At 37.3% G+C, this 14,222-nt stretch overlaps 1 protein-coding gene across 1 annotated transcript in view; it reads left to right on the top strand.

Annotated features, from left to right (window-relative positions):
- Positions 1–103: 103 nt before the first annotated feature.
- The window catches only part of FBXO11 (F-box protein 11), a 35,525-nt gene continuing 21,406 nt past the window's right edge, over positions 104–14,222 (top strand). Inside the window, exons 1-5 of the mRNA XM_089640807.1 lie at positions 104–490; positions 10,824–11,040; positions 12,031–12,198; positions 12,937–13,141; positions 14,032–14,179. Coding sequence (XP_089496933.1) covers positions 394–490; positions 10,824–11,040; positions 12,031–12,198; positions 12,937–13,141; positions 14,032–14,179 — 835 coding nt within the window. The 5' untranslated portion in view covers positions 104–393. The remainder of the gene's footprint in view (positions 491–10,823; positions 11,041–12,030; positions 12,199–12,936; positions 13,142–14,031; positions 14,180–14,222) is intronic.

The raw sequence follows: 14,222 nt of genomic DNA, 5'->3' as shown, positions 1-14,222 counted from the left end.
TTGCCAGTTCCAGTTGGTCACAATGTAAACAGAGAGTTCGAATTGGTTCGACTGATGCGCCACTAGTTTGCTAGTACTGCAATTCCTGTCGAATGCGACTAATATCATAGCAGTTGCGGTCGGTAAAGTTCAGTGTCGGTCGTTGCGGATGCTTTCTGCCACACTGAAACCATATTTTGCCTTTAATATCGACGCAATTCAAAAGGAGTGTGTTATTTCTACCTAGTAATGTGTAATTAGACGAGTTTCCAATGTGTTCGCCGATTCTCCTATTGACTGCGCGATCTTCTGCGTTCGCCTTCTACTACAAACAGAAAATGGCTGCCAATGTTGGTGCGGGTGCCTCCTTTGTTTAGGACTCGAAATCGGTGTTGAAAACAAGTCCTGGAAAATATGCCTAGTGCCACGTTCTCCTCATCACGCTCATATGTACGCAGATCGCGGAGAAAAGGTGGAAATAGATTGCCGCTTCCTTCCCGGACACAATCGGGTAAGTCGTTTGGTTCTTGGACTCGCCTCTACTCGCTATCGTGTCTGGCCCGTGAAGCCTGTTTATTGACGGATTGTTTCTGCTTTTCACATACGGAAATGTTCGTGTTATTCGAGATTCACGCGCTGATTGCTCTCTGACAATGCCGTTGGATAGGTATCGATTATTTGTCATATGAATACATAATTCGTAAGAGCTTTTGTGTCTCTTTTTAAAGAATTTTCCTATGGTTGTCGTTAAGTACTTGGGAATATACGGTCACATTCCCACGATCCCATGCGTCATGCAACGGTTCCAGCTTGTGTTTAGTGGATGTGTGATCTAGCTATCATGCCTTCTAGGCTGAGGATGCAATAGACATAATATGGTGTGGACAACAGCCAGAAATCTCCATGCACTTATTACGTTTCGGCTCATTCATCAACTATTCGGTATTCACGCGCTCAGCTGTCACTTGTTATATGCAAAACAGTACTTCAATAAATAATGTACATCGATTAACGCCGTAATGGAGTAGTCATTTTATAATAACCGTTTCATTCGTTTCCACACATTATTATTCATTACTTTACTTTACCGACATTCACGAAAACCTGGTATATCTTTATTGACCTTTGTTGTATTGTCTAACCAATGCATTTCCTATTTGTGTCTATCCTAATTCTTTTGTGAATTTTCATCGTCCTACAGGAAATTGAGCTATGGCAATAAATAAATCAATTAATGCTTAGTTTATAGTGAAAAATGACATTATGAGAATGACTGCCAGTAGAGTTGTTTACATCTCACCTTTTTTATGTACATTTTTTAAAGTTGCTACTTATGTATATAAAATACAAACCGATATTTCATCGTGTCCCGTACGGTAGACAGGCGATACTTATTTTAATTTTCTAAATGGGCTCTTTTAATTTGCAAATCTACAAAAACCTTGGATCGTCAAATAAATTTCCAAAAATGAAAAGGTAATTTTTATGTTTATGATGTTTCAGTTGTATTCCTTAGTTTCATAACATAATTGTAATCTTTGTGAGTACTAATTAGGTAGGTACTTAATTAAGTTATGGATTAATCGATTTTCAACCTACAATATGTTAGGTTATGTTGTAACTAACTAACTAACTAACCATCACGCCGTTTCTCCGCAGGGGTAGGCAGAGAGGACGGACCGCCAAACAACTCGGTCTTGGCACACACTCCTTGCCTCATTCACATTCATACATCGTCTCATACATACTCTTCTATTATTCTGACTCTTGACATGGCCCGACTCGAGTATCTGATTCACTTGATCGTGCCATGTCTTCCTCGGGCGTCCCCGACTTCTGCTACCATTCACATTTGCATCATATATCCTCCTTACACTCCTATCTTCGCTCATTCGCTCTACATGCCCAAACCATCTAAGCGTTATGTTGTATCTTGGGGGTAATTACTACAACTAGCTAACTTAGATTACATAGATATATGGTTTAGCAAATAAATATAGGTAAAGTTGCTGAATTTCGCCCCACGCAAAGGCTCATTAAAAAAACAACATTTGATTTCAACTTAATTACCAATAGAAACACCGTCGGGGGAGATGTAAAATATGCACAAAATAGGTTTTTAGGTTGTTAGTTTGGGTAATTTTAATAATTTATGCGTATTTCTTCAAACATCAAACTTAACTTAAACAGATCAGAACAGATTAAACTTACATCGTTTACCATCTCCCCTGACATAAATACTGCAGTGGTAAATAAAAACACAGTGTCTTCCTTGAGAGTCTCAATTACCGCTGCAAAATAGTTACCAAGTGCTATTTATTATTTTTTGTTATTTAAGCGTGAGGCGGAATTCGACAACTTTATCTAAATAATAAAAATATATAATAGGAAATAATAAAAATAAAACATGATTTATCCTTAAGATAATATAAATTGAACCTTTGGAATAAAGAAATAAACAGCTGATAATGATGCAGAAAAAAATGAATATTATTATGGCCATCTGAATAAAAGAAGTCTGTTTTTATTATTTCACAATTCTGTATTAATTGATTGACCCAATTTAATATCACAATAAAAGTAAATATACAAAAATAAATGACCCCATTTTTTTTTACTTATTGACATTTGACAGATTTTTGACAGTCAGCTGTAATGAATGGGTGGGGCATTCTTAAAATAAACATGCAAGTAGTAATGTCGTATTGCAATACTGTTATCTGTTATGAATGATAACTGATAACCATTAATACCGCTGCTTCACCCACACATCCTCGCGGAGTATCCATAATACAGTAACCACTACACATGTACAAAAAAAGATAACACCCAACAAAAATAACAAAAAAATTTCTTCACAATAAAATATGCATTTAATAAATAATTATTTATTTCCGAGATTTGATTGATTCATTACTATTATTATTACTTATTTATAGTTTAATCTTATCATTATTTCCCATTTTACTAGGAATCCGTTGAGTACACAATGATGATAAATATTATTCTACACTGTGGTGTCTTGTTTTAAATTTTGTTAAATTGATTTTACATAATGTCAGTAAGCTACGTGTTTGTCAAGACTGATGTTTATGGCATTCCATCGTTTCTGCCTACCCTCTACCCTCACGGGAACTCATATGGCATGTATGTATGTATTAAATTATCTGTTTTTAATGTGACCTTTTTTTGTTAAAATGACTTTGTTGTATCTAACAGCTGTTTTACATTTGAGGTTATTTTCAAACACATCTGTTACAAAAAATGCAATTTAAAAGTATGCCAGGACTTATTAAAGCTTGTTGTGTGTTGTGCTAGTTCATAGAATAAACAGAACTGGTTAAAAAAATTATATTTTCATTTGTAGGAAATTTCAATGATTGCATAACAAAGAAACCTTTTCAATGTCTTTATAATTATTATATCATCCTTGGGGTGTATTTGTTTTATTGCTAAGAATTGATTCTAATTAGCATTTCTAATCTACAATATAGCTGTGAAATCTTTGATGGTTTCTCTTTCAAAATCTAATATTAGTAAAATCTATCTATACACCAAAGAAAAGTATAGGTACAGTTTTTTACAACTATTTTATTTAAATAAATAATATGGTAGTTTTTTTTCACTTTAGAATATATATATATATTTTTTTGATTTTTTTTTTTATGTGACACCTCACAAGAGTGTCCCTGCCTGTGCAGTGCACAGACAGGTATTATTGATCAGTTGAAAAATATGGAACAACAATAATGGTGTATTGCTTTTAACAGTGGATACTTCCTGTAGTTCATGATACAAATTACATTGCTAGCTGAATATAGTTGTGTTAACCACCAAACAAAAAAACATGTGCAAATTTCATGATGCCAGAGATCACTCGAGAGTGCTATGAGAGAACTGCTTCATACACCAATAATTTAAATTTTAGACTTAATAACTCCTCAGACTAATTTGTTCGGTGCTGGGAACAAACCGCTAGTACTTAGAGTCAATTTGTTTGGTGTTGGGAACAAACCGCTAGTACGTAGAGTCAATTTGTTTGGTGTTGGGAACAAACCGCTAGTACGTAGAGTCAATTTGTTTGGTGTTGGGAACAAACCGCTAGTACGTAGAGTCAATTTGTTTGGTGTTGGGAACAAACCGCTAGTACGTAGAGTCAATTTGTTTGGTGTTGGGAACAAACCGCTAGTACGTAGAGTCAATTTGTTTGGTGTTGGGAACAAACCGCTAGTACGTAGAGTCAATTTGTTTGGTGTTGGGAACAAACCGCTAGTACGTAGAGTCAATTTGTTTGGTGTTGGGAACAAACCGCTAGTACGTAGAGTCAATTTGTTTGGTGTTGGGAACAAACCGCTAGTACGTAGAGTCAATTTGTTTGGTGTTGGGAACAAACCGCTAGTACGTAGAGTCAATTTGTTTGGTGTTGGGAACAAACCGCTAGTACGTAGAGTCAATTTGTTTGGTGTTGGGAACAAACCGCTAGTACGTAGAGTCAATTTGTTTGGTGTTGGGAACAAACCGCTAGTACGTAGAGTCAATTTGTTTGGTGTTGGGAACAAACCGCTAGTACGTAGAGTCAATTTGTTCACTTTTTGAACAACTCAAGAAATTGTTGTGTCTCCCCTCACCACCATAGTTAGAAATATGAACTGAAGGGTGTTAAAAAGAGAAAACACCAAGCTTTATATTCAAATAGAGAAGTTAACCACAGAATAATTAAAATGTACCTTTATTCAACCAATGGTTCCGACCGCAATTAGAAAAAAAAAAAAAAAAATTTTAAAATGACGAAAAAATGAGCTTGCTATAATTTTTTATTTCCAAGTTCCGCCAAAATAGTACCTACCTAATTTGCATAGAGTATATGGTAATAACATCTCTTCTAGTATTAGGAATACCAAACATAGGAAAATGTCATCAACAGAAATTATTTTGACTGTCATCCCATAAAATCCCATATAATGAAAGCGAATGTTAATTTTACGTAATTAAAAATTAGAATATTAAAATTTAAAATTCCCCAGTTGCAGATAGTTTCCTTTTATAGTAATTAAGGTGAATCAAAAGGTTTTATTAAAAAAATCATATAAGTGTGGCCGAATAATTACTGAATGCACGATGAAAAAATGGGAAAAAGCCATTTTTAAGACTTTATGTTTGCTATCAAAATTTTAATATTTTAAAAGTTATATGTTTATTTCTAATAATAAAATGTGTGAGTGTATTTCATCACCTTTCAAAAACAGTTTTTCTTTTTTGGATACGTTCAGAAATATCCTATTTATTTGGATTTTATCGAGAAGCCGAAATATACACAAATTCTCCGACTTTCTGACAGCTTCTTTAAGAAATATAATGGTCAATATGTCAGAGGCCTGAACGGTTAAAATTACAACCACTGCTATAAAAGTGTATGATTCTCGTTTATTTTGTTGTTAGTTCCGAGTTGTAAGTTTGTCATTATTTGTTTTCTTGGATGAATACATAAATAAATTAATGAATGAAGTGCAAATTAGCCCACTTCCCGAAATCCGATCGCGCTGAAACCCGGCAGGTGGACTCATTGTCGATGACAATGCATTCTATCAACTTTTGGTGGCACTCACGCGCACACATGCGCATTTCTCTGAAATTGGGTGACATAAAAATTTACAGCTGTTAATATGCAAAATGCATCTCAGTATCATCCAATTAAGATTTTGCTTAAGTTCACTCATTTTAAGTCAGTCCTTGGTGAGGAAGGTTCAATCATCAGTCAAACCAAAAAAAGGAAAAAGTTTTAAATACTGTTACTACTAAGTAAAAAAATATATCTTTGTTTTTTTTACCAATTTTTCTTTTCTTTGTATGGCCGGCCGTCTATTCCATAAGAACACATCTCTAAAAATGATGTAATGTTATTTACAGATTTTGGAGAAAATGAAAAATTCCACAATATAGGTGTATACAATGAAAACCCAAGTAAAGTAACCTTTAGTATAGTACCATAGCTGTGTTTTTCTTTGTTTTAATATTTATTTTTATGACCAAACTGGCCATTGAAGCTGCCAAGTTTTTTCTTCACACCAGTGATGAGAATTAATTATTGCCTACTTAACCTCCAGGCCAAAATAGTGCCATGTGATATCAAAATAACTTTTTGTATTGACTGAAAAGTAGTGATTTTCCACTGCAAAAATGGTGACTCGGTAAAATTTTGTATTTCAATGAATTTTAATGGCAGTTATTCCCAAGTGCCATAATATTTCAGAGTAGTGCACATGTAACATTAATTTATCCGTGATAAAATTGAATTTGAGGTTTTACTCATTAAGTTATTCCGAAAATAATGCGCCCTTCGTGACAGCCTGACGCGTCCTCCAACTGCTTTGTGTCTTTTTTAGTATTTTCAAGGGAAATGAGGCAACATCCCTTTGAAATTATTTTTAAAATCAGTCAATCAACATTTTAAATTAACTTAACAATTAGTAATCAGAACTTTATAGTAATGTGATTAGAGTGCAGTGTGTTAAAAATGAATAATAGAAAATTCGCTAATGTTGAACTTGCGACGAAGATCGGTAACTGTGGGTACGACAAATGTTTTCAACTGAAGGCCCTAACAAGTGTTTCGTTAAGCCCAGGGTAATTTATTATCCCGACCGTCGCCCTTTATTGCGGGCACAATGCACCACTAACACAATCACCAGGAACAAGATTACATGGAGATGAATGATGGAATTGCCGAACTTCACAGCGGTGCTGCCAAGGTCTGTTATCTATATCTATGTGAGAATACTGTGTCAGCACTTAATTAGCAGCAGATACATACCTGGACACATGCTGGCACTGTTGGTGGACGCGGTGGACTCTCTCGCTGCAGTAGCTGGTCCAGTTTCTTCACCACCTAGGATTCTTGCTGCAGAGTCGTCTCCATCCTCTATCTTTGTCGAATGTCACAGCGGTGCTGCCAAGGTCTGGTATCTGTGAGAGGATATTGTGTCAGCGCTCTTTTAGCAGCAGATACATACCTGGACACATGCTGGCACTGTTGGACGCGGTGGACTCTCTCGCTGCAGCAGCTGGTCCAGTTTCTTCACCACCTAGGATTCTTGCTGCAGAGTCTCCATCCTCTATCTTTGTCGAATGTCACAGCGGTGCTGCCAAGGTCTGGTAGCTGTGAGAGGATATTCTGTCAGCGCTCTATTAGCAGCAGACGTATACCTGGACGGATGACGAACCTCATGCTGGCACTGTTGGTGGACACGGTGCACTCTTTCCTTGCAGCAGCTGGTGCAGTTTCCTCACCATCTAGGATTCTTGCTGCAGAGTCTCCCATCTTCTATCCTTGTGTCACCTGTTCCTGTACTTCATTTTATTTCCCTTATTTTCACTTTATTGTTGTAATATTTACATTTTTTGTAATACCTGCATCAACTGTAAAGCGCCCCTGAGGTGATATCTCACAAAAGCGGCGCTATACAAATTGTCCAATAAATAAATAACACTGCATTACATTATAAATAAAAGGCTTATTGCCAGTTGGCAATTTCTTCCAACAAACCCATTTATTACTGTAATATCTTTGCAGATGTATTATTTACGGTATTCTTTATTGGTATTGTAATTTTATTGTAACGCGGTTTATGGAGGATACAATATATTTTCATTTAGCCCGCTGTCCCAAGGTCTCACAATGGACTGCGAAGCAAACTGTAACCTTACTTTAGTAAACTTAACTTTTCTGCTCAGGGTTTTACAGCACCCGGTTTAAGATTTAATCACTTTATTAGATACATAAGGAAAACAATTAGTGCCTACTGATAAACGCGCTCCTAAACCTAGAAAAGTGACAAACAACCATTAATAAATATATCATAAATGGCCGCTTATCAGCCGTACAAAATTCTAAACAGACAATCAGCAAGGAGGTAAATATATAAAAGCAACAATGCTTGCCATCTAAATTCTGCTTTGTTGATGTTAAATACATCAATATCTGAAGTGATTCTATTTAACCCCTCCGACTTTTCGCGAACTTGAAGCTAAGATGTCTTTACCGAAATGTCAATTTCACGAAAACGTTGTGTTATTACCGCCTCACAATCAAAGCTCTATAAATGAAACATTACTGAACGGAGCCGAATAGTAAAAACTGTTTTAGAAAGGTTACAAAATAGGCTTTCAAATTGTTGTATCATAAATAAATATTAACATTTGTAAATATTTAAATTTAGAATGGAAACATGAAAAAATTGTAAAAATGACTCACCTGTAATGTTTTATGTAAAAACGATACTAAAATCACGGATAATGTAAAAAAAAAACACTTATTTCATCGTACAAATGTACAATAAACAATTCTGTCACTTCACTTTTTGACCATTTCATACAAAATATATTTTTAAAAAAATAATTAAACTTGCGAGGCGGGTCGGCACGTCAAACGGCTTTCTTGGCGTCGTTTTACGATTTGGCGGGTAAAATTTGCTTCCACTGAGTAGGTCTTTTTACGGGTTTCTATGGATAACTTTGAATAGAGATGTGAAGCTTCATTCAATACGAATATTTTACTTTTTGTTTTAGGGATGTCACTATAAGAATAACGGAGTTATGACGATTTTTGTGGAAACACACGCGTTGACGTGTAAACACGCTTATTGTACTTGACTGCTATCGTTATTTTATCGTGTATATCTGCTTACGTTGCTGACCGGTTAAACAACAAGATGCAGGCCGGGAGATAAAACAGTCTACGCTGTTGGTGACAGACAAACATCAGAAACATATTAATCTGTTTATTTATAAAGCGGAGACGGTTTACATATAGTTCCCGTGAGCACTTAGGCCATAGGCCCATTGTGCTATCTTTCATTTTACCTGATTCCTTTAACAATCACCTCCCTATTATAAAGTTCACCAGAGTTGTCATTGGATATGTGGCTATGTCTTCTGGTTCCACAATGTGTGTTCCCCCTTGGTTCCCCGAAGGCCCCACAAGGGAAGAGAGGGTCAGAAACGTAAAAATGAATATTCTCCATGATAGTTGAATTTTCTAACTTTCCACAAATCAGTCTGAAGAAATGTGAAGCAATGTGCACATCCCTTCCTACCCGCGAGAAAGTCAGTAGGATAGAGTCTCGGGTGGTAGCCATACTCCCTCAGGTAGAGAAATCCCAGAAATTTTGTCTGAAACTTTTCCAGCAAGAGCGAATAATTTACCTAGTGTGGCTCCAAATCACCGAACCACTCTCAAGCTTACTCCTAATCAATGCATTGTACAGTACTATGAGAACCCAGATGTCTCTAAAATTCCTCGCAGTGCATAGGACGAAACTAAATACTCTATAATATTAATAATACCTCCGGCTTCTGACGTTTCCCATACACTCTGGTGGCAACATGCTACACTAAAGTCTCCCAGCGGCATGACTTGTGCGCCTTGGTTTTCTCTCATAAACATAATTAAAGTCGACGTAATGTAGATTTTTAACAGTAACATTGTGGCACATAGTAGTAGATGGTGGAAGAAGTCGGAGACGCCCTAGAAAGACGTTAGCGAAGCATTGCGGTGTCCACTAGTTTAATAATATTAATGCATTAAAAAAATGTAACTACTTAATATAATTGATAATTCAAAACACATACAAAATTCTGTTTTATTTCCTTATACAATTCAGGCCTCTTCAAGACCCACATTAATAAATCCTTTCCTACAGCCCTTTACTTACTTTAACCCGCCTTACAAAGCTGCCCGACTGAGTGGCCACATACCCCCCCCCCTACACTTTTTTTTGTTTTGGTATATTTTTTGTATTAACCTATTCTAAAACTACTATAATAATATTCTATTACCCACGTACTAATATTTGGACTTCACAACATTGAGACATAACCCAGGAAAAACTGCAAGAATTTTAGCTTCCTTAACATTTACGGGGAGTTCATTGAACATTTTAAAACCTTTATAATAAATATTGTTTTGTGTTGCGATAAATTTGTCATAGGAAGCCTAAAATCATTAAAATAAAACTATTAAACATTACATACAGGGAGGGGTGCTCTTGTGAGGTGTCACATAAAAAATAAAAATACAAAAATGTGATCAACATTGACAATGATTTATAACTTCAATTTGAACACGAAATGCTACATAGAACTAACACAGCTTTGCTGAATTAACCTTCAAAATTTTATTTGAATAATCCTCGTTTGCAAGGATTTAACGAAATCATTTCACCAACTATAAACCTGTCAACCTTTTTTGGCATCTTGAAAAACAACTTGGAAGTGTTGTTGTTGTTTGTTCGTAAACTGAACCACGGAAATTACTTTTTACAACATTTTTATAAATTTTTTTAATCAGTATTGGTCAAAATACAAATTAGAAAGCGCTAAACACCGCCACCAAGTGCTTAATAAATTCAATTTGCCGCCATTGAAAGGAATGTCAAAGTCAACGTGCTACACTAGCTCCCTCTAGCGGCTAGAGTTGTTGGCATTGGTACTATTTCACTGGAGTTGGATATATTATTATTATAGGGTATTTGATTTAACCCAGAATTCTCAATACTGTACTACACATCATTTCAATATGACCATGAAATGTAAGCATACTATCAAACACAGTAACAAGATCCTTCATAGTGTAGACACGTTTTAAAAGGTTATGATGATTCCTTACCGGACCGTAGCACAGCGGACATAATTTGAGATCTTTTCTGAGAACTGCGGTGGAAGATAAAGTCTGTTTACTCTATTTATCGAAACATTGTCTCACCCTCGATTGACAGGCATCTACTACACTCTAATATAGTGACAATGAATACTTTCACTGATATTATTGTATTTTTTGTGTATTACAGTAGAGGCGCCATGTGAGGCGGGCCCCCTGCACGACGGGCTGCCGCCGCTGGGGGGGGGCGCGGCTGGGGCGGGAGCAGGCGCCCCCGGGCCCCCCGCCCCATCCCCGCCTGCTGCGCACTGCTCGCCCTACGACCTGCGCCGCAAGTCCCCCCCGAGCCACCACGCCGAGCCCGGCACCTCCTCCTGCATGCTGCCGGCCAGGAAGCGCCCTCGCACGTGAGTATTGTTATTATATAACTATAACCTGTCTTGCCAAATATGTACTACACTCAAATCCCCCCTGTGTGGGTTTCAATCAGTCTTGGTTTTCTCTAAGGGGTGTGGTTACTATGAAGTATCAACAGCCAACAAGATGATCTCTGTGCCATTAAAACTCCTGTAAAAAGACTCCACCAATATGATTATCCATCTATAAATTGGAATCCTGAATGCTCTCATGGGATAATCCTATCTGCTATCGGCGTAGTATGAATTTCATTACATTAGCCAACGAGGTTGCTCCATTTCACTGATCACATTTCTGAACTTAAAGGCTCTGGTAAACAAAAAAACTTTTTACTACAATTTCTTGCTGGCAAGATATTACTGTAAAGATTTCAGTATTGTTGGTCAAGATTGTGCAAGATTGTTGTATGTTGCCTTTTATTGTCTTGACGGTGAGTTTTCTCCTGCTACCGATATTACAACAATATTGCCGAACCAAATCTATTTCCTTCTCCCTCTATTACATAAATATGTGTGCGTCTCTGTTCGTCACCTAGCCGCTACTAAAAGTGTCATAATTTCAAACATTTAATTTACTTCATAAATAACAAGTTTGGTGGAATTATTGTGGGAAATCATTTTTTTGTGTTGTGACGGTAATCTTGATAGGACGGACAATATTAACAGCCAACACCTTGCCCTGCAAGATTATTGACCGTGAAAACAATTGTTCATTAATAGGCAATTATAAACAATATATCTTGCTTTAGAACTAGAAACATTGTATTCCCCAATTTCATAAAATAGTGAAATCCCAGCACTCATACAATTTGAATTTGAATCATGCACTTATGCAGACTTTAATTGGGAATCGAATTCAATCTATGCCCATACAAAAGTTAAATGTAAATGTATTGAACAAGTCATGCTAAAGCTGTTGTCACAATATGGCCTTTATTACCTTGTACCACATTCTGAGGGTGTTGTGATGTGGTGTTGCAGGTCACTGTCCCAAGGCGTGGACGCGTGCAACGTGTCGCAGTACCTGCAGTACGAGCTGCCTGACGAGGTGCTGCTGTGCATCTTGTCCTACCTCGCCGAGCAGGACCTGTGCCGCGTTGCGCAGGTCTGCAAGCGCTTCAACACCATCGCCAATGATACGGAGCTGTGGTGAGTACCATACCACACCTCCATACCATCCTACCGTACCGAGTATGTAACTTCCGATGCTGTCGACTGGCTGAATATAACCTCAGCATCCCACTCTTACCTTCACCTTACGGGGAAAAAGAGAACCTTCAGGTGCTCTGTTCATTACAGGCTGGTGCGTAGAACATCTCTTCAGAACTGCACTCGTACCAGTCACACAAATTTCAAAGTCTTCCACCTATTGGGTTGATTATCTTGTACTTTTCATTCCTCATGAATAACCAAGATTTTAGGTTTGTTTTCTTTTTATAACTATGTAGTATGATTACACAATTTTTGGAAGAACTTAAAGTTTACACTATCTGTCCAGGTTTGTCCACCTGTTTGTTTTCTACCAATATTTCCCCGAGATATCAGTTATTGTAACCAAAATATAAATTAATAATATTATCAATAATAGCAAAACTAACAATAAAAATATTAAAATAATCATCCTGCGTCTCCGTTCCATTATTTGGGCAGCTGTTCATTTATTGGTGGCTGCCGTATTTCGGTGCATTGATGGTGGCAGGTAAGTCCGAAGAACAGCAGAATCCAACTAATCTGCTTCTCCAAGTCCAGCCCTCTTCGTTTACTCTTATTGTTCACGATGTGACCAATATGACGAGTTCCTATTTATTATTTATTAGGTGGAAACCTTTTCCACTATTCTTTGCAGATCATTGATATTATCTGACTAATGAGTTGTGCGTCTTGCAGGAAGAGCCTGTACCAGAGCGTGTTTGAGTATGACCTGCCGCTGATGCACCCCGACGATTGTCAGTTCGAGTTCCTGGCGCCCGAGGAGTGCGAGGCAGAGAACCCCTGGAAGGACAGCTTTCGACAGCTGTACCGCGGCGTGCACGTGCGGCCCGGCTTCACCCCTACACCCGATTCGCACATCAAGTACTTCAACACCATCAGAGTACGTAATCCAACCTAACCTAACCTAACCCAACCCAATCCAACCCATAGCCTCGGGAAGCTACCCTATGAAGTAACCAATGCAAGAGGCTCCCTTGAGGTGTACAATTTCATATTTACTATTAGCCCACTTACTAGATGCAATAAATCTTTCAATAACATAGCAAACAAACCATTAAAGATAAAAATTTATTTTGTGTTTTATAACTAGTTTTATAACGGATTGAAATGGATTAAGGTACCTTAAATTATGTATGAAAAATTACGTTAAGACTAATAATTTTGGTTCCAGTGTATTTTGTATTAAACTTATGACGATAATCTTTGCCTGTTTTCAGCAAGAATTTAAGAATATATCGGTAATTTTAATACTTTGGTTTCATGTAATAACCGTTTCCACAGCTAGTTTGGCATTTTGCACTGAATTTGCGTAAAGTATGCGCTTACTGTAGTAAATAAATGAGAAAACTGGCAGAAATGTGCATTTGTACAATATCCGTTTCTTAGTTAAGATTTGTGTACCTATAATAAACAAATGAGATTGAACTGTATATAAAGAGAAGTGAAGTGGTCTGCGTAGCATAATATGCATTTGTGCCATTTCCCACGCTTACCCGATTCCCCTGACAGTAAGTCACTCCCTAATGAAGTTAACTGGGGTTAGATATCATTAGCACTCGGTTTTGTCTCCCGCTCCCATCAAGATTGTACACTGACAATGTTACATATGGGTGAATTTGTTTCATCCTCACATTTACTACAGCTATAAGTGTTTGCTTTCTATTGCCAATAGCTCCGTATCGTATCAGATATCGGTGTCCTATTAATATACCTTGCATCTCTCTGGGTGAGTTTGTATACATACTTAGTAATTTTCTGGTTTGTGTGCAGGCGGCGCTAGAGTTTGTGGAGGAGCGCGGTGCAGGTGTGACGAGCGAGGGCCCCGACAGCCCCCCGCTGCCCCCGGCCCTGCTGTTCCTGCACCAGGCTCTCTACCAGGAGGAGTGTCTGGCCATCGACTCTGATATCCAGCTCATTGGTATATTGGAATTCTTAAACCCATTTATTTACCTGTTCAAAAA

The sequence above is a fragment of the Hesperophylax consimilis genome, chromosome 16, assembly GCF_061612785.1.
Source record: "Hesperophylax consimilis isolate HC1 chromosome 16, BYU_Hcon_1.0, whole genome shotgun sequence".
NCBI lineage: Eukaryota > Metazoa > Arthropoda > Insecta > Trichoptera > Limnephilidae > Hesperophylax > Hesperophylax consimilis.
Note: the sequence above shows the minus strand (reverse complement) of the source record. Positions and strands in the feature narration are given on the sequence as shown.